Below are 19,714 nucleotides of genomic sequence, written 5' to 3'. Positions count from 1 at the left end.
CACCAGCCCCACCCACCACGAGCCCAACAAGGGAATGCAGAAACCTGCGCCAGGGTTAACCAAGTCTTTATGCAATCTCAAGCCCCACAGTCAGCTTTCCCCAAAACAGGAACTTCCGAAAGCTTATCCCCAAGTCACTGACCCTAAGGACGAGTGACCAGCTGATTGACACTAGTGGGGCCAACTAAGTGCCTCCATTTCAATCTGAAGCAGAGGCCAAAGCAGTGTGTTGGGGACAGTACCTCGCCCCTCAACTACCAGGACCCTCCTTTCCAGCTTACAGATAGATCACAACACATGGCAAATGCATAGGCAGTTTTCTCGTTCTGAGAAACTAGAAACAAAGAGATGTATTAGAAGCTCACTTTCAGCCCAAACCTCGGAAAAGGAAAACCACAAGGGCAGAAGAAAAGAAATTAGCACAGATAAGGAGAGATGAAAAAGAAAGGAGGAAAGATTACTAGGGCTCCAGGATTGTCACCCCTCTCACCAAGAAGATGATCCCCTGAGGAGCTAGGGTACCTTGGGATTGCCACACCCGTATTCACAAAAGCGAGCCCCTGAGGGAGCCATGCACAGAGAACTACATCACACTGCAGAGATTGCAGCCAATGAGAAATTTGACTGTGAAGAGCCAGCAGAGGTTCAGTACCCCCTTGTGACAACTGTTCAAATTGACAATCAATAAAATTCATGGTTCGATTCTAAACGATTGCATTTCTGACATTAATTCTTGGGGAATTTATAGTATATCGTGTCAATGTGGCTTGAGATATATTGGTCAAACGAAAAGAGCATTAAAGTTTCGTATCAAGGAACATGAATCTTATGTCTGAAAAGGCGAAATTAACAAGTCTTCAATAGCATATCATAGTTGGAAACTTAATCATAATTTTGACTTTGGATCTGCAAAAATTATCCAAAAGGTTTCTTCCGTTGGTCAATTAGATTTTCTTCAGGCTTTTCATATTCACAAGGATTTAGCATGTTTAGTGAACGATTTTTAAGTCCAATCCAGTCCTTCCTAATGTCTTTAAAATTCTATTAACATATTTCTTGGTTATTATTTTTGCCAATAGATGGCATTGCCTCCTCGTGTTTGTACTACTGGAGGGTATAAAAAGCCGTTACATAGGTTGTTTTCCCTTTATTTGACTTAGTGCGTTCAGACTTAGTGCGTGAAGGTGCAGTTGCCCCTCGCTCCCTATGTTTGACTTCGCTGATTTTTTTGCGTTTTAGTCTATGTGTTATATGTTTGATCGGATAGCCTGGCTCAGTAAAAGTAGGCGGCCAGTGTAACTCTAATTCAAAATCCGCTTACGACCACATGCAGTGCTGATAAAGACCATGTGTTTCTGAGACTCCTTTGCTAATGCTTTATTTTTCTTCTTTTTTCCCCCTTTCTAGTAATTTCGTTCTCCTGAGGAGGAGGGATCTTTAGCTGCCCTCAAAATCGATTGGGTGTTTCAATATATGTACGCTAAATACAAGGTTGTTATTGCGATTTTGATTGTCACATTGGCTATCACTGTTCTAACTGTTCAAATTACAAACCTCAAATGTCATCACTCAGCCATAAGATATTTCTAATTTGAAATAATGGGCATTTGGCAGTCTTTTGAAACTTGAAAAAGACAATGCCAGGTAAGCTGATTAAATGACGGCCCTTTCCAAAAAAAGAATTTTGGTAACTCTATCTCCAAAACCTGTATTGTTTGCTGTCTGAGGTAAAACTAACTTTTGAACTCTTTTCTAGCATATCACTAATACTAAATATGCATTTACTAACTGAACATACCCAACCTCCCAAAACTCAATACATAATGTTTATCTGTAAACAACAATAATTATTTCTAGCAATAAACTAGCATGCAAGCAATTTGGCATTTATATAGTTACACTTAAAATATAATATTTCAAGTTTCATTGTAAATAAACTCATAATATGCATTAAAATTAAATACTTAAAAAAAAAAAAAAAAAAAAAAAAAAAAAAAAAAACTACAATAAAAGCAGGAAATAGAAACAAACCTTCGCATTCAGATATCTTAAACAGAAATCCAAAAGAAATGACTTTCCTTTTCGAAATGCTCCTGCCACAGAAACGACGACAACTTTTTTATCACGTACATTTTCAGCCAGAAGAATTGACTCTAAAGCTTCTTCATCAAGCATAAACAAATGGTCATCTGAAGGTGTTATTATTTGAACTGCTTGACCATTCCCATTTGTTCCATTTAGACGACTGGAATATTCTGCAAAAGTTCATTACTTATGTAAACTTTCCTGTAAAGGGAAGGTTACATGCAACATTACATATAGTTACTTAAAATGTACACATAATTGTAATCAGTCAATAGTCAGGATCCAAAAGACTATGTGCACAGATTTTGCCTATTAGGTGTATCGCTAGTAAAGAGAACATGCTTTACTGAATAAAGGTAGTTATATAATGCCCTAGTGGATAATTAGGAAATTATTTAACTTTGAAACATAACTAGATATGATAAAATGACACTGCACATTATCTAATCACTTTGAGCTGACATTCAGAAATGCTCCAAATGCATAATAATTACCATTTACATATCATCAGATACTTATGCACACTGAATGGGATTTTAGTATTTCGTATCCAATCCACAAGAAAGGAGATCCAATGATTTTTACTAATTATCACAGCATTAGTTTGTTCTGCATTATTTATAAAATATTACCCAGATTTTATTTTTTGAAATCATAAATTTTCTCCTTGACACCATGAGTGACTCTGGCAACTTCCCAGCTTCACGGTGAATGATACTATGTGCGAGATAAAATTTTTAAGATGTCTGTCAGAAAATCTTGACATATTTGAAGAGTATAACATGGAGATTCTCTCTTGCCTGCTTTTCAACATAACAATTGAGAGAGTTATTCGTGATTTAACAGGGTTCATATACATTTCTGCACACGGAAATTAAGTACTTTTAAGGAACATTAATGAAAAAAAATTAAGGACCTAGAAAATGAGAACTGAATAAATTCACTTAAAAATAATATCTATGCCTGAATTTCACTTTTGTTATACCACCCCAAAAATAAAATAGATCCCCAAGTAGGATGCATTATTATTAAACATGAATTAATTAACATAATTATTAATAAATTTGAGAATAAAATAAACTTTATACAATTTATCAAATAGCATTAAATATTTTAACACTTATAATAGATGGACATATTTGAAAGAAGATACGTGACATTTACATTTTATTGACAGTTAGCTTTATGTTGATTCTTTTAATGTCTCATTTAGTCACATACTTGGTCAGTCTAGAGGTTTAGTAAATAGCAGGTACAATTTATGTCAAACGGCATAGATTAAAATCAGAAGTAAGATCATAATACAATTCATAACAAAAGACTGAATGTTGTCACTGCTGCTGCTTGTCTAGAGAGAGACCTACTGATTAGAACAAACCTGAAATGGCTGATGTAGGCACGGTTGGCAAGTTTTGAAGTTAGTCAGGCTCTGTTTGATGCAGTTAGTGTCGTAGCTGCATGTGGAGTTTCAGGGGTTGTAATTCAGTTAATATACTACTTTAAGGTTCCAATTAGCCACTAAAGCACCAGAGGTGATAAGTTGTTTTGTATTATTTAAAATTTCACTAGATGCGAAGAATAAGTTTTACTTGAATTTTTACATTTTTGAGTTTTATCTTGCGACCAGCCAGACATAGGTTTAAATAAGCCTCTTATTTAAAAAGAACTTAAAATATAAAGGCATGTTCTGATGCTAACAAAATCAATTAAAGCTCATGGTAACAAAATTAAGCAAGAACAGTAAAATTCAAACTAAAAAGGTGGACTAATGGTCAAAGATTATACAGTTTAATTTTAATTTAATCTAGCTCAGTAACTCTATCATATGAGGAAACAAAAATGGGAAATTATAGGAAAGGCTGAAATCATAAACAACTAGGTAATTTACATAATAATAACTACACATATTTTTGAAGAATAATTTTCTTTATGTATTCAGTTAAAAAAAAAAAAAAAAAAACTAAATGCATTTAAAATGTATAGAAAAAGAGACTAATTTTATTTCTTTAGTAATATGAACATTCAGAAGAAGTATGAAATACATATATGGTAAGGACCGATATTGCAGAGCTGGTGTGGCAGAAATTTTAGAATTTAGAGACACACCAAACAAAATCTAGAAATGGAAAAACTTAAAGAATTTAAAGCAGGCATTGGAAGCAGAATTTAGAAAGGCACTAGACAGCAGAATTTAGGATCCACAGAGATTGCATCAGGTGGGAAAAACCGAAGCATTTTTGATATTTTCCTTGCTTGTGCCTAGTGAAAAATAGAGAAAATGAAAGGAAGATAAACATGTTAAGAAAAAGATTCTAGTACAGTCAAAAGTCGTTAATTTGGACACCCATAATTCGGAATGATCTATAATCCGGATCTCAAAGCTAAGGCCTTTACGACTGAGAATATGCTTGTGCGCGTGCGCAAAATACGTTTACGAGTGCGCGTTTAATTTATAACGGAAGGTATAAGCTAAGCTAAAATTATTTAATTATCTATTTCAGTTAATGTTGCAGATTGCGTTGTTCCTTAATCTTCGAATTGGATCCGGCTTATTATTTTTTGCAGACTGTTAGAGCAATTTTATAAAAGTAAGCTTGAACTTTCGATTATGTCAAATAGAATTTCTGATATATATTTATTAATATGTAAATGATCTACAAAGCGAAAGTATGTTTCGAAGTTCATTAAACAAAAAGTGGAATTGCTACAAAAGATGGATAAAGGCATATCCTTTGTTTATCTCAACTTTAGACTAGAAGAGAAACACGCTAATGTGACAATCAAAATCACCTATGCTAAATACAAGGTTGTTTTTACGGGTACTAAAAATTACGGGTTCATATATACAAGGTTGTTTTTACGATTTTGATTATCTAAACTTTGTTTATCTTTAACGCCGCGCCAATGAATTGGAAGCTGATCTGTCAGCACTATCCTTATCTTCAGGGCAGATGTTTTTATTTTATTTGGCTTATAATTCCTTATTAAATGTAGTATTTCATCTCGATGTACTCCATCTTTGATATGATTTAAATCAAATTCCTCGTCATTATAATTCGCTTCCGATAGCGAAGAAAGTGACAGAGGTTATTGAAAACGAAAAAATTTCAATTGACAAATTAGTCGGTATTCTCGACACAGCAATTATAGGACTTGAACAAGAAATTATGTCTGTTCAAAGAATTAAAGAGAATGTATTATCACATAAAAAACGAAGCAACTTAAACAACTTATATTGAAAGAAATGTTTAATAAAGTAAACAAATAAATATTAAGCTTTTTTTTTTTTGTAAATTTTGATACTCTTTAGATCACAATTGTTCTTTATTTCATTAATTACGGTTTCATGTTTTTAATTTTATAATTTCTGCATGCCATCTTACCAGATTTAAACTGATGATCTATAATCCGGAATCGCCGAAGTCCTGACGAGTCCGGATTAACGACTTTTGACTGTATCAGAAGTAAAACATTCAAATATTATGTTTTCATTGTTCTTCCAGACGTTCTTCAAAAGGTAAAAAATTCATCGTAAACTTTCTGTAAAATACATCCATTATGTGTTAATACCATGGAGACACTTTTTATTTTGTCACATATTTCTGGAATCTTCTAGAATCGTAGGTCTATAAATCTTGCCTTCAAATCCTTCTAAACTTTCCAAGCTGCAATGTCTAAAATCCTAAAGAAAAGTTTCTGTAAGAGCAAAAAGCCAGAAATATTTTGGAAAAACAAAAAGGGAGGGAAAAAGTGTAAAATTAATTTTATAGAGAAAACTGATGCATAATCTGAGACAATTACATGGGGAAAACTCTTACTATGAAAAAATTAAAAAGAAGACCTTTTTAATTAATTACGTAGCTAATTTTGCTTTTGCTAAGAGCTGTTTCATAAATTGTGCATTATAGTATTATACTTGTTTATTTTTCAGATTCAGAATAATGTATAATAAGTTGCCAAAATGAAGCTTTGTAATATGACAGCGAAAAATAAAAATGTTTTATTTTAATGTTATTTTTTAAATATAATTTCAATATATTACCATTACTTTAATGAAATTTATCAATGTTACAATGTTTTAAAAAAATCGTACCTGCATATGCTGACAATGTTGATATTGTTATGATTTTTTTCTTCTGACACCAGTTGTTACGTTATTTCCTTCGTTCGCACGTCGTTTGTGTGGATTTGGAGTGAATAACGATGACACTTGATGAAGTATCGAAACACACTTTATTTGCCAGTATTGCCAGGACAGCTCCAAAACACGTTTTACAGTAGTCGATGAACTACTATAAACACGCTGACACGATCAGCGACACAGCCTTCATGTTATCAGGCTATCACGGTGGAGAGAGCTTCACTGCAAAGCACCAGAGTACAGCTCCCGACTCTGCTCGGTCGTTCTCGGAACTCCACGTACTCTCCAGACTCTCCAAGCTACAACTCGCTATGCACTCGACGACACACAGAGCACGGCTCCCGACTCTTCGGTCCAGTCGTTCCCGGAGCTCAACACACTCTCTCGACGATGCACTAACCGCTAAAGTGACTCCTTTGGTGAACTCGACGACCCACTCGGCACTCGCTGCCCGGTTGTCAACTCGATTGACTCCGCAGGGATTGACTCGCTAAACGAGACACTAACTCTCCGCGTACCAGCAGGGTTTATACAGGGTGTCCCAAAACGACCGCATAAACTCTGAACAGCTAGATTTCTCGTTGGGAGTACATAAAAACTGCCCAAAGAAGCATTCCTGTACGATCGATAGTTTACGAGAAAAATACGAAAAACAAAGTATGACGTCACTGCCGGTGCAAGAAAAAACACTTTACTGAACATTATCAACAGCAGTAGATGTACAATTTAAAGCAAATGTTCAAAGTGTCTGCCGTGCATGTCGAAGCAGGCTTGAGCACGCCGTGGAATGGCTGCCATCATACGCTGCAGCATCGCGGGGTCCACCGAAGTACAAGCAGCATGCGGACGAGCAACTAAGTCCATTTTTGTTGTCACTACATCTTGATACAACAGTTCCTTGAGATGGCTCTATAGGAAAAAATCCAACAGTGTAAGATCTGGCGAACGTGGCAGCCATAGAACCGGACCCCCACGTCTAATTCAGCGGCCGGGGTATTCCATATCCAGCCAACCACGTACAGAAGCACAGAAATGCGCCAGAGCCCCATCATGCTGGAACCAATGTCCCTGTATTGCCACTAAAGGTATGTCATCGAGGAAATCTGTTAAGACCTCATTGAGAAACACCAAGTACGATTGTCCCGAGAGCCGTTCAGGCAACAGATATAGTCCAAGCAGGCGATCCCCGAGTATGCAGGCCAACATGTTTAGAGACCAACGTTCCTGATGTTTCTGCGGCCGGATTGCATGCGGATTGACCTGGGACCACATATGGCTGTTGTGATGGTTGAATACCCCATCACGAGTGAAACATGATTCATCGGTCCACAGGATTTGTACGACGAAACCATTATCTGTGTTCTGCTGCTGCAACAGCCATTCACAGAAGGCCACGCGTTTCTGAAAGTCATCTGGTTTCAGACCTTGCACAGTACTGAAATGGGTGTAGCCTCTCAGACCATACAAGCCTGTGCACAGTACTTTTACTCGAAGTCATCTCACGGGCTAATGCATGTGTGCTTACCTCGGGCGTCTCTTCTACCCGCTGCAGTATTGCAACCACCTGTGCTATCGTCAGGCTGCTCTGCGGTCTTCCAGTATCGTAAAGATTGGCTGTTTGCAAGACGCTTCCCGTCATACTTTGTTTTTCGTATTTTTCTCGTAAACTATGGATAGTACAGGAATACTCCTTTGGGCAGTTTTTATGTACTCCCAACGAGGAATCTAGCTGTGCAGAGTTTATGCGGTCGCTTTGGGACACCCTGTATAGCTTTTGGTTGGTGTTCGAGAACATTCTGGGCTAAACTGGTAAGAATTTGTTCTAGAAGGTTCTTCAACCATCCATGGTATATCGCCAATTTTGTCGCCAAATGGACGATTTCTCGCCAAATATGGCAACCCTGCATTACCTTGCTATTTTATGGTAACTCTAAAACTGCTTTGCGGGAAAGCTTTCTCACAGCGCCTTGAAATTTCGTAACAATATGATTGCCAAGACTTTTCTTGCTCAGAGAGGCTTTCCTTAAACTTACGTTTGAGGCAAATCGAATGTGCTTATTTATAAATAAGGAGAAAACGAAATATATGTCTTGAATGAAATACATGAAAAAACAGAATCCTAGCTCTCTTTCTTGAAACAGATTCCTATTAATTTGAATCTGAAAAGAGTCCATGTGGTTAAGACGGTTCTTCATATCAAAATTTAATTCACGAAAAACAAAGTCTTTCATTTACAGAACGGCTGTCATACCTGTTTTCACATATGCATCTGAGACTTGGACTATGTCAAAAACATATTTGCAAATTCTGAAAGAAAAATTTGACAGAGTATTCTTCGTGACATAAATGAAAATAATACCTGTATAAAAATTAACAGTATGAATTGGATGGTTCACATGATCCGAATGAAAAACAACAATATTATTTTAAAAAAACTGCATTTTAAATTGACTGGAATCAGAAAAAGGAGAAGACTGCAGCTTAGATAGTCTGATTCAGTGGAGTGAGACTTTCTAGAAATTAATAAAGAAACTGGAGATCAACAAAAACTAAACCGTCATGAACAGAGAAATCTTCAAAGAAAGGCACTAGCCCACAATGGAGTGTCTGGCCACTCATTGTGATGATGATATATACACTCATGTCCAAAATTATCTTTACATACCCAAAAATGGTGATATTCAATGAAATATCGAATCAATGTGATCCGTATTTGCAGGGAATGTGTGAAAACCAAGCCTAATTAGCATTATCCAATCAAAAGTAATCAAACGGTTTGTGATATGCAAATCTAGGCGTTACGTCATCCAAGGGTGAATCAAGCGCTTTGCGCAAACTGAATATTTGAGTGAATTTCTGCAACATAGCGTTTGATTTCAGTGTGTAGGGACTCAAAGCGGTTTGTTATGGCTTCGAAGTATCATTTGGAAGAATCTGTAAAGTGGCGAATTATCGGCCGTTTAAAAGCAGGGCAGTCAATCATGGAAACAGCCACATGTTTGAATATTTCCAGACAGACAGTCTCTAAGCTATGGAAACAGTTTCAAAATGATGGAAGTGTTGTAAGAAGGCCTGGACAAGGTCGGAAACGAATGACAACTTCTTCTGAAGATCGGTATCTGGCATTAACTGACCGTCGTAACAGAAAGGCTACTACTGCTCGCCAGTTAAATTCAGAGCTTGCAGCCGCCACTGGAACTCTTGCATCACGGCAAACAATATACAGAAGGCTTAATGAAAAAGGCCTGTATGCCAGAAAGCCAAGGGTATGTGTTTTACTGTCTTCACAGAAAAAGAGGGATCGCTTTAATTGGTGTAAGAACATCAAAACTGGACTTAACATCAATGGTCCCATGTTATCTTTACTGATGAGTCGTGGTTTAGTTTAACTGGTGATTCTAAACGTGTTTACATCTGGAGGGAGTCAGGAACACGAAATGATCCCTCGAACATTTTGGAACGTGACCGTTTCGGTAGTGGAGGTGTCATGGTATGGGGTGGAATAATGATCGATGGACGTACGCCCCTACACGTGTTCAGCAGCGGATCTGTGACAGGCCAGATATATCGAGATGAGGTCTTAGATCCTTATGTAAGATTTTTCAGGGGTGCATATGGACCTGACTTTTTATTTATGGATGATAATGCCCGTCCACATCGAGCAAACCTCGTTGATGAATTCCTTGAAAGTGAAGACATTAAGCGAATACCTCGGCCACCAAACTCTCCTGACCTTAACCCGATAGAGAACTTATGGGACTACCTTGGAAGAGCAATTGCACGTATACATCCTCCTCCTAGAGATGTAAATGCTCTGAAGACGGCATTGCTGGAAGAGTGGAGATTTAATTCCGCAAACTGTGGTTAACAACGTTATTTCCAGCCTTAAAACACGTTGTGATATGTGTGTACAAGTCAGGGGAGATCATATTCCATATTAAATTCGTAAGACTTAATTCTTTTTCTGAATCATTCCTTTTTTTCTTAACTCTCTTTGTCACACTTTATTACCATTTTTATTGTTTCATGCTACAATTTTATATCATATGAGGTAATCTTCAATTTTTTCTTTTGCATTTATGTGTCATCATGTTATGTATGATTCCACGAAAATTCATTAAATTATAAGTCATAGTCTCTGAGAAATCCGTGAATTTATGCATGTAAACATAATTTTGGACATGAGTGTATAATACGATATACATAGTTAGAGATAATTTTAAACACAAGCATGATCACAGATGAAAAGCTTCACATGTGGTAAATAGCACTCCTCTTCAAAATTGGCCATATGCAAGTAGACCTTATAATCAATTTCTTAAATACGTGCAACAAACGGCATGAAAATTCAAATTTCCCACATATACAGAAATCCATGTGCCTCTGTCATCATTATAACATTCCAGCTTATTATATTAGAGGGGAAAGGAAAAAAAATGCAAGACAAGAGTCACATGGAGTCATTTGAACAACCAACTATCTAAAGCTTGTGAAACTGAGTGTTGTTATCCAAATATACAATAGAATGCAGTACAGGTTATACAAATGATTTCAAAACTTCTTAATGTCAAGTATTCAATCGATCAGTATTCAGAGATGAAAATACCTCGCTGTAAGAGTAATACTAAAAGCAAAGGCCTACCAACGGCCGAGCGGTAAAGTCGCTGAACACTGGTAGTTCGGTCCGAGGTTCGAATCCCGCGAACGGGCTGGCTGCATGGGTGTTTTCGTGGTTTTCCCTATGTGTAACGTGTATAAGAGTCAGTTTCCCTTAGAAAGTCCTCCACGAATGCATCCCTCCCCTTAGGCAGATAGCCCTAGTGAGCTTTGCCATAATTAAATACACGCAAAAAGCAAAGATATTTCTAGATGATATGTTTAGATACAGCCAATCTGTATTTAACTGACTAAACCATTTCCATCACAGTTTGGCTCTCAAAGAGAGGAACAGCATAGCACCATCCCTTCATACATCAAGCCTAGATGTTCAGGTATTCGAATGATTCAGGAGGTTCTGTAGAAGAATTCATTTAAATCTATAAGATGACACATGGACAAATACCTCAATACAGGTGATAAATTTAAAAAAAGCATAGCAGACATCCCATGTCACAGAAATACCGAATATGAAAGAAATTCATAACCATACATAAAAACAATTTATTTTTGTAATTGGTTTACATTCGATAATATAACACTGGTGTTAGCCCTTTTATTCTACCTCATTTTTCTGCAGAATTAATATGTGATTATTTCGTTAATTTTCTACTGGATAATATTGCAATAACAATGTCCCTTGAGATACGATACACATACGACATGCTGTTTTGGACTATTCATTGTAAAATAAAAGGAGTGTATATAATATTTCTTTTGAGCTATTAACGTTGATAATACGAAAACATTTTCAGATCAACTATAAGATCAGAGGTGTCTTTATGAACTGCGATAATATGTTCTAATAATGTATATAAAAATAATATAATAATCTAATATGTTCTATTATGTGCCTAATATGTTCTAATAATGTATATAAAAATTACATTAAATCATAAAATGAGATCGTTCAGCATTGTTTTATATGAGGAGGGCAAAAGGAACAATCGTACAGAGGTAATTATAGACCCCAGTTTCTGAACTTCCTCAACATACTCTATACTTCACATTCAATTATTCATTACATAATTTCAACATTCAGCCACCTAACTTTAAATTACTTTTTCTTAACCATTTCACTTTTTAATTTTTTAATATTCCCTGAAAATTAAAATTCTTTAACTATTTAATTCAAAAAATTATTTAAATTTATATTTCTAATACCATAAAATTTTAATTTTCATAAAAGTGCTATATATTTTAAATTCAATATAATAAAAAACTATCACTTTGCAATTCAACAACAAAACAAAATACTTTTAACTGCACTATTAAATGAATATCAAACGTATGAAACACATTTAGCACATATCAGTGGTTCCCAAACTTTACCGAGTTGCGGCGCCTTTCTTTAATTAAAAATTTTCCATGGCGCCCTACCTTAAGTAAAAATAAGTCTAATTGTAAGTAGGAGTTAAAAAAAACATGCATTTTCATCATTTAACATATTTTTTTAACTTTATTAACATTAAATTATTAATTTAGTGTGATGGATGAGACAGAAATCACTGCATGTTTTCTCAAATCGTGGAATTAAACTGGACCCGACCACCTTCATTTTCTTTTCTAGATTGATTTTTGCCTTATACTTGCTTTTTAATTACAGCAACCACGGAAAACCCATCTTCGCACAAATACGACGTCGAAAATGGAATTAAAATCCGCTGAGCCATTTCACTGAGAAAGGAATATCATCTTTTATTCAACTCCAAAATTCTCTCAATTCCATGCTGTCAAATTGTTTTCGCGTATAACTCAATAAGATTGTTTTCTTCCACATAAGTAAATTCAGATCGAGCACTAATGTTAAATGGATCTTGAATCCATGCAAACCTATCGAAATTTTAATTTCGAAAGTATTTAGCAGTGATAAGCTCCTTTAAACATGGTTTTTATATCTTGAGAACGATTAAGTTCATTAGACGTCAAAAATTACTGCAATATTAAAAAACAATCTTTGACTGCATCTTAATTCAATTTTCTTCTCCATAGTTTTTTTTTTTTTTTTTTTTTTTTTTAATAAAAGCTGATATTTTTTCCATTGACTGCAAAAGGTGCATTTATTTTCCCTTCAGGGAGAGAATAAGAAGATTCAGCTTTTCAAATATGTCGCATAAATATGGCAGCTTTATTTTTGAAATGGGAATCAGCAAAATCTTATGCATTTTCGTATCATTCCTTGTAAAGGAAAATAAAAATTTCTTGCTCCAATTCAAGGGCACATGATAAAACATTACTGCGACAGAGCCATCGTAGTACAACAAAAACAAGTTTTCGGCTCCCATATCCTCACACAGTTTGTTTTTTAAAAAAACCTTGCTTTCAGTAGAAGAGATTTTATAAAATGTACTATATTCACCACACATTCTAACACCTGAATCGGTGCAGGAATCAGATGCTTTGACGCAAGCGCTTCTCTATGAATAATACAATAGGTCCACAGTGCATTTGGTGATTTGCTTTGAATAAGTGCCTGTAAACCTCCATAGCAACTAGATATGGAACGAGCTTCATCAGCACAGACACTAACGCACTTGGGCCAATTCAAATTATTTTCAGATATGAATGCATCAGGAATCTCGAACAGGTCCTGAGCCTTCACTCCTTCACACAGATATTTTCACAAAACGTCTTTAGTATTATTACCATCTATAAACCGTACGTACCATATCAAATGAGTATCGTTATTATTAGCCGTAGCCTCACCTAGCTGTAATTGTAATTCCACCTCCCCTAATTTTTTCAATTAATTGATCGTTGATATCCTCTGCCATATGTTGTATTCTCCGACTAATTGTGCTATTGGACAAAGACACTTTTAAAAGCAGCTTCCCAGCAAACTCACCAACTATGATGTTCACCATATCTACAGCACTCGGTAGAATAAGTTCTTCTATAATGGTACGAGGCTTCCTACAGTTCTGTAAGCCTTGTTAGGAAAGCACTGTTTGGTATTGATGCAGTATTATTTTTTTTTCCCTTCAGTTTTTTTTTTTAATTTCCCGTCAAAAAAAAAAAAAAAAAATCACGAGGTTTGCATATACCAGGCTATGGTGATTAGCTTCTAAACAGCATTTCAATTTACTTGGAAGCATACACTTCGCTGCCAAACTTTCCCACACAATACACATTGCGGCTTCTCTTCACATTTCAGTTCTGTTGACGTAAAACAAAACTCTGTCAGCATATTTACGGTATTTTCTTTCTTCACAGTCATGCCACTGTTTTAAGACGTATTTTCTTTATCTGCACTATTATGTTTACTACTGTTCAAAAATCGGTCCATTATTGAAGATTACAAGAGCAAAAAATCGCAAAACTACGTATCAGAGACAACAAACAAGAAGTAATATAACACTAACTATACTACATGAACTACTTTATACAACTGTCCATTTATGTGATGTGGTGTGTTTAATTTCACTAGACTTAGATTATAAATCGACTGACTGAATCAAACAGGTAACGCTTGCTTATATGCTTTCCATAAGATCTTCCAGAACAGTCCAAATCTGTCAAGAACGGTCTAGGCATATCAACGTGTCTGTACTACAGGTCAAACTAAGTTGAGAACACTGGATACAGTAGAACGTGTATGCGGCCGTCGTACAATATATTTCTACAATTTCGAAATGTCATATTGTAAAAATTACGCTAAGAAATATGACTATGCTTCAGCAGGGAGAATGGAACGAAGAAAATGTGTGAAACGATCAATTACATTGCATCCAGCTTTTTATTTAAAAATTTGCTAATATCATGTCAATCATTCGATGACCAGTAGGAACACATACCCTTTTTTGGCATTATTGGCGAAACTGCAAATTCAAGCTACCTCAATTTCACCCTACTCTCGAATGAGAAAAGCAATTAAAGCATTCATTCATTCGCTGACAGGGAAGTGAAGAAAAGCAACTGCTATGGCACCTGCTTCATCTTTGGCATATGTGCATAATTTTAAAACTTTTGCTGCTTATTTAACTGACGTTCCAGTGAAAGCATAAATCGCACGAAAGCCGATCGGAGAGAAAATGGTGGATATTTTGACTTCGAGAGAAAAATGTCCTCTGAAATTTGGTACATGCAAGCCCAAATCACACAACATGATGAGCTAACTTCAGCAACAACACAAAGAAAAGTTCATGGTTTCTTTTCACGGAATGAGCCGTGAATAGGTCGTTTTAGCCTTGTACGTGTTCTCAGACTAGATTGCCGCCAGGCATAGAGCGATCATACGACGCGATCGAGTAAACGCAGCATTGCCGTCTCGCATTCGCAAGAACATTTTGCGCTGGCGGCTTCAGTTTTATGCAAGGTCCAGTAAAAACAAACCATACGAAAAATTTAGATTAGCTTCTCACTTTTTGTTCCATTAGACCAAATATCTTGGTTCAATTAATTATGAAGTTTTAAAATGTGAAGACGGCGCACAGTTTGGAAACCACTGGCATATAGTATTACCAAGGTAATAACATTAAATGTACTCACATATATTATGACTGCAAAATCATTTACTTATTCTTAAACAATAATTAATATGCTTTTCCGAAATTGTTAAATCAAAGCTATAACATTTTAATTAAAATTGAAGGCATTACACTAAGCTGAAAACGCACAGCACTTTTATCAGTTTCGTATTACTCAACAGAAGTGCAGTTTATTTCATCAATGACATCTCTGTTAATTTATATCTAAAACTGAAGTGTAGACGAAAAACATATAGCCTGATCCTTGAAATCACTTCATCATAAATATTCGGATTGAATTTTTAAGCACTAGTATGGTACAGTAATACGATGATAGAATGTACCCCCCCTTTTCTAGATACTGCCATTGACGCGTTCGGATGTAAATATTTTGTAATTACGTCGTAAATATACATATAAATGTATATATTTTCTTTTTCTACAACACTTCAGCGTCCTAAGTATATGAAAACAGCATATTTTTAAACAACATTTCATTCTGAACGGAATTAAATGCTATACTTTTCACAGGACGGTTTTCTCAGAATGGTTTAATTTGAATGAAATATTTTCACAAGTTTTCGTTAATTAAATTAGAAAAAAAAATTAAAGTAATTCTATTTTATTCGGTTAAGGTACAAAAATTAAGATCAAAGTTTATTGTATTATTAATATTAAAACTATGCATTATTTCTTTTCTATTTCTAGAGCTTCTTCCTAATACTTTCTTAAATATGACATGATTTTTTGGCTTCTGAGGCATCTTTTAAATCGAAAAATGTAAGTCAATTTATAATTAATGCTCTATTCAGTTCATTTTAAACTAGAAAATTATTAGGAATTAGCGAAATACTTTAAATAGTACTTGACTTTCTCTGAACATTTCTGAAAGGGAATAAAATAATTTTTTTTTTTTTTTTTAAGTATTATTTAAAACTTGTAACTGAGTTATTATAAAATGTAAGGGGAATAATTCTTTTAATTATACTTATCAGATTTTTTTTTACCCTTCATTTCAACAATACATATTCCAAAACTCTTTATTACTTTCTTAAGTGCGCATCTCATAGCATTTGCTTTACAATACCTTTTAACAGATTGCTTTCCAATACGAACAATTCTTGCTTAAATAGTTTTATAACGTATTTGTCAACAGGATTTCAATTTATGTTTACAATTCAATATTAAGGTTATTATATATTTAGATAACATTTATAATCATTATAAATTAGATACATTTAATAATTAGATACATGCTTTTTGCAATAATATGCAACAATAATATATGGATGTGAAAAAAAAATTGTTTTATTTAAAACATTTTGGCGTTTGGAAAATAAAATAAAAGTAGCGAATACTCTATCAAGGGTATCGAAAGACGTATACAATTTTAAATGTACCGTAAGGCATTTTTCATTCTTTAAGCATAACATTTTTCTTAAAATCTATATTTTTGTAGTTCAACAGCTTAGAATTTTATAAAACAAATTCATAATCAAAATTGCGCTGTTGTTAGTTATCGAAAAATAACCAAGATGTGATTTTTGCGTAAATGTCACTAAACTATACAAATTGCTATTATCCATCACACTATGAATGTTTCTTTCATGCGAAAGTGTCCCTTTTTCGATTTGTATGGAACTGTCGTGTGTCGAAATACTATCAGAACCGTGTCAAGCGAGCTTCTGAATGTAAACAAAGAACACCCCATCTGGTGACCCAAGCTTCAAAGTAGCGCTTCACTTCTAGTGCCGACTGGCCCCTCCTTCCTTTCCTACCTCCATGGTATTCTTCGCTTCTGAGGTATGCAAAACGCGATTATCAAGGTTCAAAGAAACTTCACCTTTTATTTATCTAGTCAAAATTTTTTAATGACTGCCCCTATCTAAATTACTTTGGCTCTTTTTCGGCACAAAATTAAGACCTTCTGAGTTTTTTGCCTTTTTTTTTCTTGCCTCAGTGTGAAGGCACTTATTCCAAGTCATTCGGCTTCTCAAAATTTTTACCCTATTAGACTATCCCCTCTTTTTGATGATGTAAATTCCTTTGAAGATGTGGAGGTAAAGGCGTAATTGCCTATGAACTCCGTAAATTGCCCTTCCTTGATCTGCTGGATTGGATGTAGGAAATCCGTTTTATGGCCACCACGATCATCAGATCTGATACCTTTGGATTTGTTCTTATAGGGCCATCTGGAGGAATTTGTCTTTAGAAAGTGACATTACAGGACTACAGAAAGTACACACAGGCTTTCGAACGAAAAATTTACATTTCGAAGGATTGACTTTAAATTAGTAATTAATTTTGTGCAGCTAGGATCATTGGATTAATATATCCTTCTACTTCTTGATCAAGTAACTTACAGCTTGCATTTGATTGTATTTATTTCGGTGCTGGTAATTAATTATTTTAATTACCTCAGAGTATGTAAACAATCAAGTTCCTTTAGTGAATTTCATGCAATATTTACAACATGAAGTAACTTCTTTTTTTTTTTTTTTTTTCCAAAGCATAGACCCTGTTACTTATGACACATACTTCTTTTTATAAGTCTATGAGCATGGAATTACAATCAGTCCTTAGAAATCTTTATCAACAACAGGAAAACTGTGGCGTATCAAGATTACAGGACTTAATCGCAATCGAACGCAGAACCGGCACGCGCCAAGCGAGTGTGACCTGGGCACGAGACTATGGAAAATGGTCATGAAGTTGTAAGCATTTATGTGGAAAATGGGTTTTTTTTTTTATATAAAGTGTCTTGTACAATGAATATATGATGACAACACGACAAACTGGAGACGATGGTTGCGGAAAAATGAAGCAATAAAAATAACAGCGAACGGGAAGAGCTTTTCAGCTATCGGATATTCACTTTCGTTTGCGGTAGGAATTTCCAGAAAACAGCTTAAAGGATAAGTTTTGTAATCAATTTTAATAATTGATTTATTAAGTTTTATAATCATTTTTATTAGGAATTAAATATGTAGCACCTCGTAACTGAACTGATACAGCAAAATAAAGCTCTAATGGATAAACTTACTTTAGTTTATTACTCCAAAAACTGATCATTCGAAACTCTCCATTCAGTTCGAAAAATATAACGAACACGAAGAACAATTTAATGCATTTTTGGAAAGATCTGAAAGTTATGTAAGTACACAAAATGTTTCACGCGATAAACGTGGAAAAGAACTCATTTCTAGTTTGTCCGGGAAAACGTATAATCTTTAAAAAAACTGCTGGCTCCTGATAATCCTTTCGATAAAGATTATGATATGTTAAAAACAACATCGAAAACCATTTAAATTCTAAGCCACTTTACAGAGCAAGCATGTATTTTTTTAAATCGAAAAGAGCACGAGGGGAAAAAAATGTGTATACGGGCAGAGTTACGATCACTCGCCATACCGTGTGCTTACGAACACAGAACATGCTAAAAACGATGTGTTTGTTAGTGGGCTAGGAGAAAGGGTTAATTAATGATAATTAGCAAATTAATGATAGAGTTTCTGCGGTCACCAAAGAAGTTGATGATTTAAAGAAATTCGTAGCGACGGCAGGGAGCAATCCGGATAGTTTTAAATTTCTACCGATGCTTGCTCGTCCATCTCTAAAGCTATCCACATATGATGGGAAGACATCCTGGCAAGTGTATAAGACCCAATTTTCTATAGTTGCGGATGCGAATGGATGGGATTCCCAAGCTAAGGCCTGTCATCTCGCCACATCTCTGAGAGCAGATGCAGCGGATATCCTGCAGACTCTTCCCGAAAATCAGAGATTAGACTTTGAAGCTCTATCCGGCGCATTGGAGCTGCGCTTTGGGGAAAAGTGTTTGAAAGGCTACAGCAGGCTTCAACTAAAATCCCGTCAACAGAAGCCCACCGACAAAATTCAGGACATCCCCACGGATGTTGAAAGGCTGTCACATCACGCCTTTTCGGAGTGCCCGACAGAAACAAGAGAAATCCTCTCGCTGCAATATTTCATCGATGGCATCCGGGATCCTGAAATACAGAAAGCTTTTCGAATGGCAGATGTAAAGGACATAAAAAGCGATCTGTTGTACGCCATGAAGTTCGAGGCAGCCCAGCGAGCAACTAGTAGAGATCGCTACCCAGTTAGAGCTGTGCGAGTCCATGAGCCAGTGGATCAACTGATGGCTCGTTTAGATGATTTAGCCAGACAAGTCGACGCTTTGATATGGAGTAGGAGCGAGAAGAAAGTGGCTCTAAGGTGTTGGAGATGTGGTAGTGAAGGTCACCTAAGACGGAATTGCAGAACACCCCAGGGTACGGAATATAAAACAGATGATTTTACCAGACAAGTCAGTGGCTTGAGACGAAACAGAAGTGAAAAGAAA

The 19,714-nt window shown here is 35.5% G+C and overlaps 1 protein-coding gene across 7 annotated transcripts in view; it reads right to left on the bottom strand.

The window, feature by feature from the left end:
• The window catches only part of atl (atlastin GTPase), a 254,971-nt gene that overhangs the window by 142,703 nt on the left and 92,554 nt on the right, over window positions 1-19,714 (bottom strand). For 5 of the 7 annotated variants that reach the window (XM_085807529.1, XM_085807534.1, XM_085807530.1 and 2 more), the window contains one exon: window positions 2,032-2,255. The exons of 1 other annotated variant lie outside the window; for it this stretch is intronic. In XM_085807529.1, coding sequence (XP_085663655.1) covers window positions 2,032-2,255 — 224 coding nt within the window. Of the gene's footprint in view, window positions 1-2,031; window positions 2,287-19,714 lie in introns of all 7 variants that reach the window. One more of the 7 variants, XM_085807533.1, reaches the window with a different exon arrangement.

The sequence above is a fragment of the Stegodyphus dumicola genome, chromosome X1 (genome assembly GCF_044657685.1).
Source record: "Stegodyphus dumicola isolate Sdum_Otavi_A_Nest chromosome X1, ASM4465768v1".
Classification (NCBI taxonomy): domain Eukaryota; kingdom Metazoa; phylum Arthropoda; class Arachnida; order Araneae; family Eresidae; genus Stegodyphus; species Stegodyphus dumicola.
The sequence above is the reverse complement of the archived record's forward strand: the minus strand, read 5'-3'. Positions and strand labels throughout refer to the sequence as shown.